Source organism: Bufo gargarizans, unplaced genomic scaffold (genome assembly GCF_014858855.1).
Source record: "Bufo gargarizans isolate SCDJY-AF-19 unplaced genomic scaffold, ASM1485885v1 original_scaffold_2029_pilon, whole genome shotgun sequence".
Lineage (NCBI taxonomy): Eukaryota > Metazoa > Chordata > Amphibia > Anura > Bufonidae > Bufo > Bufo gargarizans.
In genome coordinates, this window is record NW_025334609.1 from 197605 (window position 1) to 217742 (window position 20138).

The 20138-nt window shown below is 48.4% G+C and overlaps 1 protein-coding gene across 1 annotated transcript; it reads right to left on the reverse strand.

Annotated features, from left to right (window-relative positions):
- Positions 1–5939: 5939 nt before the first annotated feature.
- On the reverse strand, positions 5940–18190 carry PECR (peroxisomal trans-2-enoyl-CoA reductase). The gene is made up of 8 exons (XM_044274715.1): positions 18034–18190; positions 17424–17557; positions 16184–16349; positions 13134–13215; positions 11993–12089; positions 10514–10624; positions 10288–10399; positions 5940–9539 (listed from the first exon to the last, which is right to left on the reverse strand). The coding sequence occupies exons 1-8, from the start codon at positions 18143–18145 to the stop codon at positions 9451–9453; spliced, it is 903 nt and encodes a 300-aa protein (XP_044130650.1). The 5' UTR covers positions 18146–18190; the 3' UTR covers positions 5940–9450.
- Between the last annotated feature and the right edge of the window lie 1948 nt (positions 18191–20138).

Below are 20138 nucleotides of genomic sequence, written 5' to 3' on the forward strand. Positions count from 1 at the left end.
GGGGATTGACTCGGCCATTGCAGATCATTCCACTTCTTTCCCTTACTCTTTGGTTGCTTTTGCAGGATGCTTTGGGTCATTGTTCATCTGCCCTGTGAGGCGCCGTCCACTGAATTCTGAAGCATTTGGCTGAAGATGAGCCGATAATATTGCCCGAAACACTTCAGAATTCATCCTGCTGCTTTTGTCATCAGTCACATCATCAATAAATACAAGAGAAGCAGTTCCATTGGCAGCCATACATGCCCACGCCATGACACTACCACCACCATGCTTCACTGATGAGGTGGTATGCTTAGGACCATGAGCAGTTCCTTTCCTTCTCCATACTCTTCTCTTCCCATCACTCTGGTACAAGTTGATCTTGGTCTCATCTGTCCATAGGATGCTGTTCCAGAACTGTGAAGGCTTTTTTAGATGTCGTTTGGCAAACTCTAATCTGGCCTTTCTGTTTTTGAGGCTCACCAATGGTTTACATCTTGTGGTGAACCCTCTGTATTCACTCTGGTGAAGTCTTCTCCTGATTGCTGACTTTGACACACATACACCTACCTCCTGGAGAGTGTTCTTGATCTGGCCAACTGTTGTGAAGGGTGTTTTCTTCACCAGGGAAAGAATTCTTTGCTCATCCACCACAGTTGTTTTCCGTGGTCTTCCGGGTCTTTTGGTGTTGCTGAGGTCACTGGTGCGTTCCTTCTTCTTAAGAATGTTCCAAACAGTTGTTTTGGCCGCGCCTAATGTTTTTGCTATATTTCTGATGGGTTTGTTGTGTTTTTTCAGCCTAATGATGGCTTCACTGATAGTGACAGCTCTTTGGATCTCATCTTGAGAGTTGACAGCAACAGCAACTGGAAATGACCTCTGGACCTTGTATCTGCTCATTGTAATTGGGATAATGAGGGAATAACACACACCTGGCCGTGGAACAGCTGAGAAGACAATTGTCCCATTACTTTTGGTCCCATAACAAGTGGGAGGCACAGATGCAAACTGCTGTAATTCCTGCACCGTTCACCTGATTTGGATGTAAATGCCCTCAGATTACAGCTGACAGTCTGCAGGTAAAGCTGACAGTCTGCAGGTAAAGCACATCTTGTTCGCTTCATTTCAAATCCATTGTGGTGGTGTATAGAGCCAAAAATGTTAGAATTGTGTCAGTGTCCCAATATTTATGGACCTGACTGTATATGCCTCAGATTCTCATCTTATGTTTTACACTTTCAGCGATCTATTGATAAAGGTCTCATATGACCGAAACGTCTGTAACATCGCAACTCTCCATATCACTCACGGTGCAACATTATTTTCCTTGAAACGGAGCAATTAACGCCCCCGACTGGGGCAGTATCTTGTCATTTTACCAGCAGAATCATTTACGGTACTTGCTTATTATTGCAAATGTTGCTGGCACCGACGTCACAGTTTGAAATGTATGATTCACAATAAACCCACTTGGCATATCTGAGCTCTCAAGAGTGTGCGTGCTTTTCTCTACAAACAAAACCATTTCTATGACAGAGACGATCCTTCCACAGCTTATCTAATCTCATGTTGCACGACCCTGGAGCCTGTTCTACCTGGTGAGAAACCACTTACCTGCTCCCCACTTCTCTGTTTCGGGTTTTTCCGATCCCTCGTCCTGAATGGGCAGGGTTGCAAGCACTGCTGCAGCCAATGACTGGCCTCAGTGGTGAACGTCACTGCTGGGTCATTCGCCGTTTGGTGACACGTCACTGCTAATTGTAAAGCCCCGCTAGAGGGCATTTCCACTATTTTTGCCCCCATCACTATCTCTTATGGTTGATCTAATGCCATCATGTGTATTTATTCCTATGCAACTGTTGTTTATGATGTAATGTGCCTGGTTCACCAGCAGATGGCGGCAATATTGACAGAGCTAGTTTTACATGAGTGGAACCTTCTGTCCATTCTCGCTCTCTCTAGAGAGGAAGGAGTTTAGTCAGTGAGGGTCAGTCTAGCCTTCCCCTCCAAGGGGAGAGGTTGTGTGTGGAGTGTCTGGCCTACCCCCTTGCCAAGGGAGGTTGTGCTGCAGAGAGCTCGTCCCTTCTGGTGGAGCACTGCCTAGGCCAGCAGAGCACCATCAGCTCTGCTGGAACCAGAGGAAAGAGTTAAGAGTCTCAAGAGAAGCCAGGAAGTGTAGTTCCCTGGATGAAGCTTAAGATAAAGACAGAGTCAGACTACAGAAAGTTAATTTCAGCAGAAAGGAAAAGTTTCTATTTAATCCTGGTAACACAGCGGAGTCAAAGAGTGACAGATGTAGCAGGGCCGAATGTGTTTGACTGCTAAAAGTTCATGCCAAAAATCTGCTGATGACCAAGAAAAAGTTGGAAGATTGTTTTTGATGCAAGTTTATTCAAGTAAAGCTGCTGTTCAATGTTATATCAAGTCTGGACTCCATTTCTTTCATCATACCTTCACCGTTAAACATCTTAGTTGCACGGCTACGGATGACCACACCCGGGGTTCCAAGATATCCAGGTAGGAGCACCGTGACAAGTGCTCAGCTACACCTAAAGGGACATTATAGGCAACCCTTGGCCCCCTCTGCCATTCCTACACCTGGGTACCACTATCACCATCTACTTAGGGGGACCCAGTCCCTCGTTGCTGAAATGCAACTGGCGTCACGGCAAACTTTTAACCACTCATAACACCTTAAAGGGACCCCCTGGCCGATGTCTTCCTCATGGCCGCTGCACAATTATTGGCTGCAGAGGCGCTCGTGCCTCCATCCATCAGGAAATGGAAGACCAATGATGGGAGCCGAAACAGAGAGTCAAGAAGTGAATGAATATGGGGGGGGGGGGGGGGTGTTAGCAGGTTAGGCTTGAAATGTAAAAAGCTAGAACACCCCTTTAAGGGAACATTCACATATGAATTCTGCACAGTGGAATTTCCTGCAGAAAATACACAGCAAAGTGCATGAGATTTCAGAAACGTCACCCACACTCTGCAGCATGTACATTTTACTGCACAAAATGGTGTAATTTTCCACTGGTCTGAAAGTGGCGTTCAGGTTAAAACGAAGATCTGAGCTGCTAACCCTCAGAGCTGTCCCCAGCTTCAGAGTACCTGTCATACGCCGCAGCCCGGGGTGGTCAGGGTATGGAAGAGCCGAGGGGCCCAATTCTGGAACGGATTCATTTCCATGGGGGTTACTGAAAAAAAATGCACCACCAGCTCAGCTACTCGTCACCCCGGACACCTCTGAACACTGGATAAGCCAAGATGAGGGAATACCGCCTTTAAAGGGCATCTGTCAGCAGTTTTGTCGCTATGACACTGGCTGACCGGTTACATGTGCGCTCCGCAGCTGAAGGCGTCTGTGTTGGTCCCATGTTCATATGTGTCCACATTGTTGAGAAAAATGTTTTATTATATGCAAATGAGCCTCTTGGAGCAACGGGGGCGTTACCATTACACCTAGAGGCTCTGCTTTCTCTGCAGTATGATTGACAGAGCCGGGCATTAGGATGTTTACACTGCCTGGTCCTGTCCATCAGAGTGGGAGAGTTGCACAGTTGCAGAGAGAGCAGAGCCTCTCGGTGTAATGGTAACGCCCCTGTTGCTCCTAGAGGCCCATTTTCATATATCAAAACATAATTTTTCTCAACAATGCAGACACATATGAACATGGGACCAACACAGATGTCTTCAGCTGCCGAGTGCACATGTAACAAGTCAGCCGGTGTCATAGGGACAAAACTGCTGACAGATGCCCTTTAATGTCCTGGATCTGCGGCATGCAGAAGGAACACGGATGGAAACATAATGGCGCTCTCACCGTCTAATGGACACAGGTCATTCACCTGGAACCGGCCTCCACCGGGCACATCTCCTACTGTGACCTCATTGTCCGAAGTTTATATGAAGGGCAAAGGACGCGACTGTTATCTACAGCCGCAGAGATGACACGCCGATCCTCGCTCATGTATTACTGTTTGTGCCGTCAAGTTCCACTTACTGGATCACTCGCTGGCCCCGATGGTCCCGGAGTAAATATATATAGAAAGACATCATCCGATAATTCAGAAAACCTTGGGGTATATTCACACGCTACAGGTATACTGCAGACATTTCTGAAGGTGGGTTCCCATAAGTGTCCATTGCCAGAACTGATCTCCTGTTTTTTAAATGACGGTTTCTGGATTGCTGGATGCTTTCCAGTGCCAGACAGAAAAACGTAGCATGCAGATACCCTGGACTAACGTGCAGAAAGGCTGGTACACACCCGTCGTCTCCGGTACATAACACCTTGAGACTGAAAATCCGCTCTGTACATCCGAACAGAATACAGGAAGAACCATCGTTCCCATCAAGAGACCGCACGGCAGGGGTCACCAAGCTAAGGTAACTGGCGGCATTCAGGAAAGCTGTGAAAGTGGCTGCAATGGGTCTTATTACAAGTGCCAGACACACGAGATTCCGTTATTGGTCAGCAGAGATTCACCGCCGTGCTGCACTCATCCAGACGTTCATCAGTGGGACAGGAGCCAAGATTTGGGGACACTTCTGTGTTTTTTTTAACGTTGAAAAGTAAAGCCGTCCGTGCACACAAGACTGCTGAGCGAACTTTCATCCGACAGCTCAGGGTACTTTCACACTAGCGTTTTTCTTTTCCGGCATAGAGTTCCGTCCTAGGGGCTCAATACTGGAAAAGAACTGATCTGTTTTATCCCCATGCATTCTGAATAGAGAGCAATCCGTTCAGGATGTCTTCAGTTCAGTCTTTCTGACTTTTCAGGACGGAGATAAAACCGTAGCACGCTGCGGTATTATCTCCGGCCAAAAAAACTGAACACTTGCCTGAATGCCGGATTCAGCATTTTTTTATTCAATAGGAATGTATTAGTGCTATTCAAAATACAGGAATGCCGGATGCGCCCTTCCGAAAAAAAATAAATGCCGGATCCGTTTTTACCGGATGACACCAGAAAAACTGATGCGGCATTTCAATGCATTTGTAAGACGGATCAGGATCCTGATCAGTCTTACAAATGCCATCAGTTGGCATACGTTTTGACGGAACCGGCAGGCAGTTCCGGCGATGGAACTGCTTGCTGGATCACTCTGCCGCAAGTGTGAAAGTAGCCTTACAAAAGTTCTCTCTCATGTCCCCTCCATACACATGCACACTTGGCTCGGCCCAGCATGCATGTGTCCCGAATGGGGAGAAAGACTTCTGGCAAGAGAAACGGACAGGACAAGAACTGGGGTTTCAGACTTGGATACTGATGACCTATCCAAAAAGTCTTGAAAAACCCCTTTAACAAGCCTACAATAGATAGGAGAGATTATTAGGGCTCATTCACACAGGGCGGTCACACTGCAGTTTATGCCTCAGTTTGTGCAAAATCAGGAAAACTGCTACCTCTCAATTTGGAACCAATCATTTCACAGCAAGTAGAGATTTTATAGAGGACCTTTCACTGGTCCTGACATAATATTAGTACCTAGCAGTGTAGGGCATAATATGTAGATGTTTGTGCACTCCGTTCCCCCGCTGTGCCCCCCGTTCTCTTTTGCCGCTCTGTATGAAACACGCTCGTGTTTCTCAAGGGGCGCCTCCTTCTCCTTCTCCCTGGCTGTGAGCCGCCCAACTGCAGCGGAGCAACGGAGAAGGAGACGCCCCTTGAGAAACATGGCCGTCTCCTCCTCCCTGTACCGATGCTATTAATTAGCATACAGAGCGGCAAAAGAGAACGGGGGGCACAGTGGGGGAATGGAGCAGCGCATCTGACAAAATAGTGTGCCCTACACTGCCAGATACTAATATCGTAATGTCCGCGAAAGGTCCTCTCTAAAAAGGACTTAACAACAGATTAGAGGGCACGTTTTTTGAAAGTTTCATTATAAAGTGATTACAATTTATAAAGACAAACAATACAAAGATCAAAAAGCAAAACATATCCAGAAAATGCAGTAAAATAAAGTATCTTTATTATTATGGCGTCATTTGAGTTATAATTATTCACCAGTTACAGATCAGGCAGCGCACATCTGGTTTAGTCTAAGAAATCAACGGGGACGTTTTTTATTTCAGTTTCTTACCGTATCTCTACTTGCAGTCAGTGACTGACTCCTTGTATAAAACCCATACAGACCCAATACTTCTCATAGCTGAGCGTTTGTTACAATGGTATGCAGCCTAGACATCCTCTGTGCGCTCCAGATAGCTATACCTTTCCTGCACTGATACATTGTAGCAAACAATCAGGATAGAGGCTGCTGATAAACAGCTCACAGATAGCAAACTCTCACACTGGAGCGTATTTGCAATCCATACACGGCCCGGGTTTTATGTACCAGAATCCGCTGCGAATGTTAATGAATAGAGCTATTCACATGGGCGTATCATTTCCGTCAGTATTTGAAATCCGCAACATGTCTGAGTTTTGTGTGGATTGGTTTCCAAATATTATAGTCTATGGGAGTTCATAAAAAATACAGGGAGGAAGGAATACGCGCATAAATCCTGATGAATTACTGAAGCAATACTGATGGTTTATCATCTGGAATCCAAGCGTAATCCAGAGCCAGAATACGGATGGCTTTCAATACGCTCGTGTGACAGCGGCCTAAGGAACATAGCATTATAATAAAGGAGAATTCCCTGCAGTTTTGCAGCTTCAGAGGGACACCCCCACCCCCGATGAATATGGCAGTAACAAATGGCAGTGTGAGGTGTCAAAATCAGGAGGCATCAGAAACAAGGACTACGTGGTTTTCTTTCTCTGCGTCAAACAAATCAGTTTGAGTTCAATATCGCTATCCGTCTAGTAATCCAGAAGACGTAATAATCCAGCAGGTCCAGGAGAATAACCAATCACTGACCTTTCTGCCTTACAGTGTAGTGACAGAGTCTATGTCACACAGTCGGCTCAGCTACATCTTGTTCTGTGCAGCGATGCTTCCATCTTTACACATAAGCATCCTTAAAGGGGTGATCTCTGCATAAGAAAGTATCACCCATCCACAGGATACACTGCATTTGGAAAGTCTTCAGACCCTTTTGCTTTTGAACATTTTGTTATTTTGCTCCTTGAGCTAAAATCTTAAATAAAATTTTAAAAAATCCAGTTTCCTCCAATCATTCTGCTCTCAATACCCCATAACGACGAGGGGAAAACAAGATTTTAGAAATGTTTGTAATATTATTTAAAAAAAGTAAAACTAAAGTTTATCATGGACATTCAGCCCCTTTGCTGTGACACTTGACATTTCGCTCCGGGGCCTCCCATTTCTCTTGATCATCTTTGAGATGTTCTGCACCTTGATTGGAGACACCTGTGGTAAATTAAGCAGATTGGACACAATTTGGAAAGACACAGCCCCGTCTGTATCAGGTCTCACAGCTGACGATGCATCAGAGCCAAAACCAAGCCATGAGGAAGAAAGAACTGCCTATAGATCTCAGAGACAGGATTGTGTGGAGGCTCAGATCTGGAGACGAGGACAAAAACATTTCTGCTGCAAGTAATCAGGGGAGACTTGGTAAGAGAGGTAACCAGGAACCCAATGGTCACTCATGGCTGAGCTCCAGAGATCCTGTGTGCAGATGGGAGAAACTTCCAGAAAGTCGACCATCACCGCAGCCTCCACCAATCTGGCAGAAAGAAGCCTCTTACCAGTAAAAGACACATAAATGAAACCAAGATGGAACTTTTTTGGCCTCAATTCTAAGCGTCATGTCTGGCGGAAACCAGGCGCCGTTCATCACCTGCCTAATACAATCCCTACAGTGAAGCAATGGTGACAGCATCTTGCAAGCTGGGGGGCAGGGAGACCGGTCAGGGTGGAGGGAAAGCTGAATGGAGCAAACTACAGAAATATTCCTATGGCTATGTACACCTTCAGGGGCAACATTTTTATGATTGCCTTTTACTCATTTGGCTAAAACTAATTTTTTTTAATTGGTCTTTACTAAAACAAATTCAGCCGTTTTGTCACAAAGGGTTAACTATTTGTCTAGTGGTGTGAATTGTACTTTTTATCTTAACTTTGTGTCATCTAAGAACCCTTATCTCTAAATTGTTAATTGGTCATAAAGACTTGTTTAAGCCACATTCTTATAAGTAAGATAAGAATTGAGTTATAATGAGTGCTTATAATGTCAGAGAGCAGAGATAAGGAGCCGTCAGCTGAGCTACAGTGAAAACACAGAGCATGCTACTACAAAATCTCAAGGCTGTACAGAGACAGGGGCTCAATATTTTTCATAAAGGCCAATTGAAAAAAATTATTTAAGCTCAAAATGAGTACAATGCAATAATTTATAACTGCCCCAAAACGTGTACATAACCTTTATTGGAAGCCTGATCCAGAGCTCTGGACCTCAGACAATGACCCTAAGCACACAGCCAAGACAAGGAAGGAGCGTCTTATGGACAGCTCTGCGAATGTCCTTGAGTGGCCCAGCCAGAGCCCTGAATGCAATGGAACATCATTGTCCACGAGGGCCCCCAGCCAACCTGACAAAGCTGGAGAGGATCTGCAGAGAAGAATGGAACGAAATCCCCAAATCCAGGTGTAAACCTTGTGGTATCATCCCCATGGAATGGAATCACTGCCAATGGGTCTTCAACTAAGACCCGAGTAAAAGGGGCTGAAGACTTATGTCCATATGAAATTTTTGTTATTTCCTTTTTAATAAATTTGCAAATATTTCTAAAATTCTGTTTTCGCTTTCTCATTATGGGGGAATTCAGTACAGAATGATGGGAAAACCTGATTTTGTTTTATTTTAGCACAAGTAGCAACATAACAAAACGTGAAAAAAGTGAAAGTGTCTGAAGACTTTCTGAGTGCAGTGTACATTATAAACGTGTGATTCAATGGCGGGGGTGCCACTGTATGAATGAAGCCGTGGTCATGCATGCACACTGACACTCCACTCAGCTGTCCCCGGCAGTCCTATAGAGATGCCCGGAGCGGCAGCGCACATGTCTGACCGTCACTCTATTCTTACAGTGGTACCCGCCCAATCACATGCTCAAAAATTCTTTGAAATCTCTTAGAAATGTAGGAGCGATTCATCAAAGTCCAAGTGTATCCCTATCTTTAGGCCAGCCATGCACATTAGAGCGTTTGGCCAGCAGCTCTCTCTCCCTTCATACACATGCAAGCTCAGCTGAGCATGCATGTTTGCAGAATGGGGAGAAAGCACTTGTTTTTTCTCCGCTGAGAATAAAAGAATCAGCCATGATGAAATCCAACTTGTCCAATCCTCATCTCCCCCAACCCCTGCCATCAGGGAAGAGTCAGAAGACCCCCCCCCCCATACACATTAGATGGTTGTTGGGTCTGGCCATTTCTATTCTGCATTTACCCAGTCATCTGATAATAAGGCATCACGTTCATTAGTGCATTCGTTCAGCTTGGCAATTAAGCCAGGTGGCATGGCGACCTTCCAGAGCCCAGCCCCAGACATCACATCTTTGGAGAGGGGATGTCTGCAATCATTTTCTTCAAAGCTTTGGCGTTCTCCCCATCTGGAGCCTCTGGCCACCTGCTGTGATCTGAAAAGGGAGGACAAAGTGCGTGAGGAACGAGGCCAATCCCTAGAAGTGCAAAGTTATAATCACAGGCGAGGTATTCCTAAGGCGGCCGCCCACCATGGTAGGGCGCTCAATGAGTGATGCGACCTCTTCGTAGGTCATGCGATGTCAACGTACATCAGTCAGCGATGTGCTTCGAAAGCTGCTGGGAGCTGATCGGCGGGGGTGCCGGAACTCAGGACCCCCGCCAATCTGATAATGATGACCTATCCGGAGGTCATCATTATCATTTTATGGATAACCCCTTTAACTATTAACAAAGAAAGACAAAGCTGATCTGTGTCAATCTCGCCAACCTCCTCTAGGGGGCAGAAAACAACAGGACTTTTACTTCTGACATTTAGGAGATGAAAGGCCGGCCACCCAGCAGCGGAGACCAGGTAAGTACGATCACCACTCTGGGAGGTCTGATATAATGCTGCACCCCTTTAATTAAGGTGACAGCTCAGAAGACACTAAAAACTGAACCCTGCAGCTGGGGCCCCGTAGTCACATATCACTGTATACCGGCTCGGTGGGGGCTGAAGAGACGCTCTCTTGGCCTTTGTCAGTGGATGGATTTTGCATTTTTCAGAGCTTGTTTTATAGGGAAAACTGTAACATACGAAAGTGCCCTGAAAAAATGAATCTTTTTTTTTTTATCACGTGGAACCGCAATGTGGTTTTCTGTAGCCGCAGAACTAGGCCCCTGTGGGGACGTATCTCCTACCTGGCACTTGCCAACTGCTGTGGTACAGGCTTTGCCCGGCGTCGACCTTCACAGTCTCTCCAGTGATGAAGGAAGCGGCAGGAGACAACAGGAAACAAACCATCGGCGAGATCTGTATGGGAGAGAACCGAAACTTCAGATACTCCTGCAGGAGCCCAGGAAGATCTGAAGAAAGATGCTAATGGGTGTAACGTGACCTGGAGACCTCAGCCCGGACCCTTCCTACCTCTTCAGGGAGTCCGAGTCTCTTAGCTGGAATATTAGGGATAAAGCTGTGGAACATATTGGGCCCCATGTCTCCGTAATTCTCAGTGGCAGTCTTCGAAAAGATGGTTCCCTGCAAAATACAGAATCAAGAGGTAAGTAACCTGTGGTTGGGATCACTATGACTAGGGATGAGCGAATTTTTATATTTTTAAGTTTGTGTGCGGTTTGTGTTGTGGCATTTACTGAATTGTGTTATGGATTCTGTTACCACGGACCATAACGCAATTCCATGATTGAATGCGTAACGGAACGCCTTTAGAGGCATTCCGTCATAATAGAAGTCTATGGGCTGCATAATGGATCCATCCGGTTACGTTATGCTGGAGTCCTGTCCTGCATAATGTAAACGGGACGGATCCGTTTTGCAGCCCATAGACTTCTATTATGACAGAATAAATAACGGAATGTCTCTAAAGGCATTCCATCATGGAATTGCGTTATGGTCCGTGGTAACGGAATCCATAACACAATTCAGTAAACACGAACCGAAAACGAATTTCAAAATTTGAAATTCGCTCATCCCCAACTATGACGTTAGAGCGTACAGCAGAGACAGGCGACAGTCTCGCATTTAGCGTTGTGCAAAAATGTAAGCGAAATTCCAATAATCCAGTATTTAATGTGATCAGGTGTTTTTTAACAACCATTTAATAGTCAGGCAATTAATGAAAGATTAAAGGGGTTGTCCAAGTTATTTTTATTGATGACCTGTCCCCAGGATAGGTTATCAATATCAGATCAGTGGGGGTTCGACACCCGGCACCTCTGCCAATCAGCTGGTTGAAGAGAAGGTGTGTGCCGTGCCAGCGCTGCCTTCTCTTCATTGTTTCCCTGCTCACCATCGCAACGGCAGCAGTGATCGGTGTAATTACAAGAAGCCGCCCCATTCGCTTCAGTGGGACGGCTCTGTAGTACTCACTTGACTAGGTACGAGCCGCCCCATTGAAGTGAATGGAGCGGCTTCTTGTAATTACACCGATCACTGCTGCCGTTGCGATGGTGAGCAGGGAAACAATGAAGAGAAGGCAGCGCTGGCACGGCTGATCGGCTGAGGTGCCGGGTGTCGAACCTCCACTGATCTGATATCGGTGACCTATCCTAAGGACAGGTAATCAGTAAAAATAACTTGGACAACCCCTTTCATAGAACGTTATGGTGCGTCCACACGGTACGACTATTCTGCTGCTGAAAGTCGATCACGATTTCTCTGAAGTGTCCCATGAAGAGCAGCAGGTTCAGGTAAAATCCTGTTAATCTGGTGCAGGACTCCGGATTACCAGGCTGAATCTACAGAATGTATACTTCTCACCAGCTCTAATATTCTGGTCACATTCAGAGCTGCTTTCACTATTCTTCTGACAGCGTAGAGAAATCGGACAGATATCACCAGGTAATAAGATGTAGTTATAATAACAATAGAAAAATCCAAGATACTTACAGGAGCAACAGAATTGATCCGGACACCAGTGTGAGCCCATTCAATAGCGAGGCTTTTTGTCAGGTTGTCCACAGCGGCTCGTGCTGCTCCCGTGTGCCTATCACCCAAAAACACAGCTGGGAATGTAAGCACCAAACACTGGAGTCCCAAACCATCCAGTATTATACTGCAGAGCTGCACTCACTATTCTGCTGGTGCAGTCACTGTGTACATACATTACTTATCCTGTACTGATCCTGAGTTACATCCTGTATTATACTGCAGAGCTGCACTCACTATTCTGCTGGTGCAGTCACTGTGTACATACATTACATTACTTATCCTGTACTGATCCTGAGTTACATCCTGTATTATACTGCAGAGCTGCACTCACTATTCTGCTGGTGCAGTCACTGTGTACATACATTACTTATCCTGTACTGATCCTGAGTTACATCCTGTATTATACTGCAGAGCTGCACTCACTATTCTGCTGGTGCAGTCACTGTGTACATACATTACATTACTTATCCTGTACTGATCCTGAGTTACATCCTGTATTATACTGCAGAGCTGCACTCACTATTCTGCTGGTGCAGTCACTGTGTACATACATTACTTATCCTGTACTGATCCCGAGTTACATCCTGTATTATACTCCAGAGCTGCACTCACTATTCTGCTGGTGCAGTCACTGTGTACATACATTACATTACTTATCCTGTACTGATCCCAAGTTACATCCTGTATTATACTCCAGAGCTGCACTCACTATTCTGCTGGTGCAGTCACTGTGTACATACATTACTTATCCTGTACTGATCCTGAGTTACATCCTGTATTATACTCCAGAGCTGCACTCACTATTCTGCTGGTGCAGTCACTGTGTACATACATTACTTATCCTGTACTGATCCTGAGTTACATTCTGTATTATACTCCAGAGCTGTACTCACTATTCTGCTGGTGCAGTCACTGTGTACATACATTACTTATCCTGTATTGATCATGAGTTAAATCCTGTATTATACTCCAGAGCTGCACTCACTATTCTGCTGGTTGTCACTGGACACAGTCAGCACCAGACACATCCTGACAGCTTATAATGGAGGCAGTAATCCGTTTTTTCCTACATTAGGTTTTTGTACAATGGGAAGCTTACGCCATGCCAGGAAATCCCTTCCACATGTCTGCCACAATGTTCACGATGGCGCCGCCATGCTCCTTCATCCATGTGTTGTACACTACACGAAAAAAAGACAACTGTCACGCTCGGTGATCTACCTCCACGGGGCAGAAGAAAGGGCAGCTGTAAGGTGGCTCCTCATTTTATCATGAATAACCAGGCGATGCTATAATGGTACAGGCTTTAGACGGAGGAGATGTTGGGGGCGTCAGGGTCTTTATTCAGTGGCGGATTCTTTGGATTCTCAGGGGTCAGACATCAGAACCAGCTCAGCCACAGCTCCAGCACAAAGGAGAAGAACCTTTGTAATAGATCATATCAGATAAAAATGCCTTGTTCTCCAGTTATCAGCTCCCCCCCCCCATCCTTAACTAGTCTTGTGAGATCAAAGCAGACTGCCCGCTCACTGAGGGATCAGATTACAGCACCTAGTAGAAGTATATGGAGAGGGGATGGGGAGGATGGAGCTGCAGTGAGGGGGACACAGGCACAGAGGCTGCAGCAGCCATAGTAAGTGTTATATCTCACTTCAAGTGCTTTATTCACATCTATACTACTCAGTCCTTCTCTATAATGTTCTACATGGTTCTGACTGAGTGAGCGAGAGCTAGGAAGCAGGATCTGCTGTCATCATGTGTAGTCTATGGGCAGACATTATTACGGCTGATCTACACCCCTCCGCTCAGAGGCAACTGAGAATTCAAGATGGAGCCTGCAGAGGGGCATATGTTAAAATGTCAGACACAAGTCGTAGTCTTATCACTCCTGTATACACATAAGGCAGCATATTCTGAAAAGTCATCTGAAAGGTTAGGTGCACTTTTAATGACACACACTGGAAGGATAGACCGGTTCCTACCCCTGGGGGTAGGGTGGGGGTGCCGAAGCTAAGTTATGTGCCCTGACACTAGCTATGGTGAGATTGCCCTATGTGCCCCCGCCATCTACCTGGATCATATGTGTTTTATCCCTGATGAAGTCACAGTAATCTACTGAAACACACTGGGGCGCTGTTTCTTAGTCGTGGCACCAGGTGGCAGTACTATGTATTACAACCTATCTGGTCCTATGCTGTTCTGGGTTTGGGGTCATGTAGGGTTACTGGGGCACTCTGTGGGGGTCACCCTTTATTGGGGAGGGGGCTCAGCTCTTTAGGGTTATTCAGGTGGTCAAGAGGGATAGTTTCTGCCGATGTAGGTATTCCTTGGGGAGCCATATCCACCAAGCAGAGATTGATTTGAGGCTATCGTGGAGGTCGCTTCTGGTGATGGGTAGAAACCATCATAGCCGCCATCTTTTATCAGCGGCGGGATCTAAAGCTCAGCTACGTCTGCCTCCTACATACAGCGGATGCAGGTGGACATGTTAAACGGTTGTCCTTTAATTCTTAAAGGGGTTATCTGGTTATAATTATATTTTAACTAATGACCGAAGCCTTCCTCTTGAAACAGAAGATTTATACTGATCTCCTCCACGCCGCTGCGGTCCCCGCTATCCCGCTGGCTATAGCTGGCTCATGCACCGCTCCAGCCAGTGATGTCGCCACAAGCAGCAAGTGCCACTGAAGCCAGTCATTGGCTGGAGCGGTGCCCGTGACCATAGCTATAGCTGGATATAAACAGCGCAGGGACTGGAAGATGAAGACAGTAGAGGACGGGAGCGGCGGGAAGCGGGTAAGTATGTTTCAGCAGGCTGGCTGCGGGCATCACTTAAAATATTTTTATAACCAGGAGACCCCTTTAAGGCTCTCTGGATCCGGCATTGTCAGACGTTACCGGAATGCCCGCCGGCCCCATCAACTAGAGCGAGAATTGGCCGGACAAAAACCGCTGCAGCGGAACAGCCCGCCGGAAGGCTGGACCGCAGATGTGAAAGAAGACTGCAGGAAGGGTTAATAGCGGCTCTTACTGCGCAGTGGCCCCTTTTCGTTCATTTTCTGGTCGCACAGTAGAGAAGGTGAGAGGGATCCAGAAGGGCCCACGTGACACTAGAGAGGCCATTTCCTACAAGTCCCATAATGCCTTGCGTCTGCCTCCGCCTGATTGGTCCTCACAATCTCCAAACCCATGTGAACCTTCCTCTATTTACAGAGGTGGGGGGGGGGGGTGACTCTCTGCCGGATCTCAGCTGCAGGTGACAGGGACTTGTGACTTAATGTCCCCGGCTCTTGCCCTGTTAACCCCTGCAGCTCCTATTGGCTGTTCTATCACTCGCTGCTGGGCTGTGTACTCCGCAGGGTCAGATGTATCTATGGCTGGGTAGCATTTAAAGGGGGTTTTCTGGGATTTACACATCAATGACCTATCATCAGGATAGGCCACCGATATCTGATCATGAGGGGTTAAAGCCCTGTGGACTCTTCCTCGTCCAATGACGTCTCATCTATTGGTCACATGATGTTTCTGCTGCTATTCAAATGATCGGGACTGAGCTGCTATACCAGGCACGGACAGTATACAATGGGTGGCGCTGTGCCAGGTGCTGTATAAAGAGGCCGAAGGCCGTCTTCCTCACTTCAATAGGAGCCGAGCTGCCCACCCGTCACACAGAACTGGCGTACGTAGCACAAAACAGGCCGTGCAACAAAATATTGTCGCACGGCCAGACAAAAAAGGAGACTTGAGACACTTTTTATGTCTAAGTCCCTGAGTGAATGTGCCCCAGTGTATGGAGCCTTCCACTCCGATACTGCGGCTCGAAACAGCTGATTGGTGGAGGTGCTGGGAGTCAGACCCCCACAGATCTGATACTGATGACTTATCCGGAGAATAGGTCATTAGTATCTGTAGCCCAGAAGACCCCTTTAAGGATGCACCGCCACTCAAGGGCCAGTGCAGCCAGCCCCGGACATATTTCCTTTTAAGGGCTTGTCGCTTTCATGGAGGGGATGGGAATAACCCACAGTACGCAGCGGCCTGGAGAGGCAGAAACGGTCAAGTGCCCGGTGCTCCGCTGTTTCCATAACTCCACCTCGCCGGCGCTGATTGTGCGTTATTCCTGTTTTGGACAAGCCCTTTAATACTCACCTTCTCTGCAGCAATAGAAGGTGCCGGTCAGGTTGGTCTCCACCACGGCGTTCCAGCCTTTCGAAGTAATTGCTTCGCTTGGACTCGGGAATTGTCCTCCGCCATTGTTGACCAAGAAGTCGATGCGACCGTAAAGGTTTAAAGTGGATTTCACCAGCGACTGCACCTGAGGTGAATGAGGAGAGAGACGGCAGGGTGGGGGTTAATAGACTGCCCCTGAGGTAAATGAGGAGAGTGCAGGCAGAATGGGGGTTAATAGACTGCACCCAAGGTAAATGAGGAGAGTGCAGGCAAGGTGGGGGTTAATAGACTGCCCCTGAGGTGAATGAGGAGAGAGCCGGCAGGGTGGGGGTTAATAGACTGCCCCTGAGGTAAATGAGGAGAGTGCAGGCAGAATGGGGGTTAATAGACTGCACCCAAGGTAAATGAGGAGAGTGCAGGCAAGGTGGGGGTTAATAGACTGCCCCTGAGGTGAATGAGGAGAGATCCGGCATGGTGGGGGTTAATAGACAGCGCCTGAGGTGAATGAGGAGAGAGCCGGCAGGGTGGGGGTTAATAGACTGCACCCAAGGTAAATGAGGAGAGTTCAGGCAGGGTGGGGGTTAATAGACTGCCCCCGAGGTAAATGAGGAGAGAGCCGGCAAGGTGGGGGTTAATAGACTGCACCCGAGGTGAATGAGGAGAGAGCCGGCAGGGTGGGGGTTAATAGACAGCACCTGAGGTGAATGAGGACAGCACTGGCATGGTGGGGGTTAAGGCTAGCTTCACACTAGCGGCATCCTGCCCAGCCCCATTGACTACAATGGGAGCGGTCCGGAGGTCCGGCCGCAGCACGGCAAACATGGCGAGAGGCAGCCGGAATAAGGCGACTTTCACACTAGTGTTTTCACTGGATCCGTTACTGATAATACAACCATCCGCATCCGTTATCTTTAACATAGCCAAGACGGATCCGTCATGAACTCCATTAATAGTCAGTGGGGGACGAATCCGTTTTCGATTGTGGCAGAGAAAACAGATCTGTCCCCATTGACTTGCACGGGGGTCATGACTAGGGATGAGCGAATTGACACTAGTGTGAAAGTAGCCCGATAGACTGCACCGAGGTGACTGAGGACAGCACTGGCAGGGCGGGGGTTAATAGGCATGTCTGCACAGAGTTGAAATGAGGTGTGTTCTCCTCTCTGACATGATCCGCCCTGCTGAAGTCCTCTGTGCTGCTGAAGGCCTGACCGCTCACCTCCTCCTCCTTGCGGATGTTACACTGCAGAGCGGTCACCATGGAGGGGTCCGGGGGGCTGATCTGTGACACCAGATCCCGGGCGGTCTCTTTACACCGCTCCAGTTTGCGGGAGGCAATGACGACGCTGCAGCCTGCAGAGACACAACAAGAGCAACCAGTGTAAAGCATGGAGGACAGCAGGGTCACAGCAGAAATGAATGGGGGTCAGTCACTAGTCAGTTGTCTTTTGGTAGCCTTACCTTATTGGTAGCCAAGATCTCTGCTTGCTGTCAGTAAATGAGGGTGAAATCGGACAGGGCAGATAATTCAGAAAATCCCTTCCATATAGATGAGTGTGAGGCTGACCCTGTTATAGGGGTATGCGGACTCCCCAGGGACCCCTCAGCCCATCTTATGTCTCGTCCTGGTAAACTACAGGATGGAAGGAAGCTCTTGTACCTGACCAACAGCCGGAGAACTACAAGCCCCAGCACGCGGCGCCGACCTCTGTGAGCCGCACTGCATGCTGGGACTTGTAGTTTTACATCGGACTGAGGGGTGCAGGAGTCTTATGTCACCGCCAGCAGGAGCAGCAATGTCGTGTCATCCGGAGACCCGGACTCCTCACCTAGTGCCAGCAGCTCGGCCGCGATGGCTTTCCCGATCCCGGAGCCCCCTCCGGTCACGATGGCGACTTTGTCCCTGAACAGTCCAGGAGCGAACACACTGCGAGCCGCCATGATGATTCTGCAGAGATCACGTGACACATCCGAGTTCAGAGTGCGCGTTACCATAGTGCCACAGACAGAGGGACACGCCCCATAACAGGGACAGCCACAGATAGAGGGGCCCCATAACAGGGACAGCCACAGACAGAGGGACCCCCTATAACAGGGTTATCTAGAGAGTGAGACAGAGGGACCCCCATAACAGGGACAGCCACAGACAGAGGGACACGCCCCATAACAGGGCTAGGCTAGCCACAGACAGAGGGACACGCCCCATAACAGGGACAGCCACAGACAGAGGGACCCCCTATAACAGTGACAGCCACAGACAGAGGGACCCCCTATAACAGGGACAGCCACAGAAAGAGGGACACGCCCCATAACAGGGACAGACACAGACAGGGTACCCCATAACAGGGACAGCCACAGACAGAGGGACACGCCCCATAACAGGGACAGACACAGACAGGATACCCCATAACAGGGACAGCCACAGACAGAGGGACACGCCCCATAACAGAGACAGCCACAGACAGAGGGACACGCCCCATAACAGGGACAGCCACAGATAGAGGGGCCCCATAACAGGGACAGCCACAGAGGGACACGCCCCATAACAGAGACAGCCACAGACAGAGGGACACCCCCCATAACAGGGACAACCACAGACAGAGGGACCCCCCATAACAGGGACAGACACAGACAGGGTACCCCATAACAGGGACAGCCACAGACAGAGGGACACGCCCCACAACAGGGACAGCCACAGACAGAGGTACACCCCCCATAACAGGGACAGCCACAGACAGAGGGACCCCCCCATCACAGGGACAGCCACAGACAGGGGACCCCCCATAACAGGGACAGCCACAGATAGAGGGACCCCCTATAACAGGGACAGCCACAGACAGAGGGACCCCCTATAACAGGGTCATCTAGAGAGTGAGACAGAGGGACTCCCATAACAGGGACAGCCACAGACAGAGGGACACGCCCCATAACAGGATCAGCCACAGACAGAGGGACACCCCCCATAACAGGGACAGCCACAGACAGAGGAACCCCCCCCCCCCCCCCCCCCATAACAGGGACAGCCACAGACAGAGGAACCCCTCATAACAGGGACAGCCACAGACAGAGGGACCCCTCATCACAGGGACAGACAAAGGAACCCCCATAGCAGGGACAACCACAGACAAAGGGACCCCCATAACAGGGACAGCCACATACAGAAGTACCCCCATAACAGGGACAGCCACATACAGAAGTACCCCCATAACAGGGATGCCACAGACAAAGAGACCCCCTACAACAGGGACAGACAAAGGAACCCCCATAACAGGGACAGCCACAGACAAAGGAACCCCCATAACAGGGGCAGCCACATGCAGAAGTACCCCCATAACAGGGACAGACAAAGGGACCCCTATAACAGGGACAGACAGAGGGACCCCCTATAACATGGACAGCCACATACAAAGGGACCCCCTATAACAGGGACAGCCACAAACAGAGGGACCCCCATAACAGGGACAGACAGGGGGCCCCATAACAGGGACTGCCGCAGACAGACCCCCTATAACAGGGACAGCCACAGACAGAGGGACCCCCATAACAGGGTCATCTAGAGACAGAGGGACCCCCATAACAGGGACAGACACAGACATAGGAACCCCATAACAGGGACTGCCACAGACAGAGGGACCCCCATAAGTGTGTCATCCACAGATCCCCTAAAACAGTGTCACCTACAGATCCCCATAACAGTGTGTCACCCACAGATCCCCCATAACAGTGTGTCACCCACAGATCCCCCATAACAGTGTGTCACCCACAGATCCCCCATAACAGTGTCACCCACAGATTCCCCAAAACAGTGTGTCATACACAGATCCCCATAACAGTGTCATCCACATATCCCCCATAACAGTGTCATCCACATATGCCCCATAACAGGGTCATCCACAGATCCCCAATAACAGTGTCATCCACAGATCCCCCATAA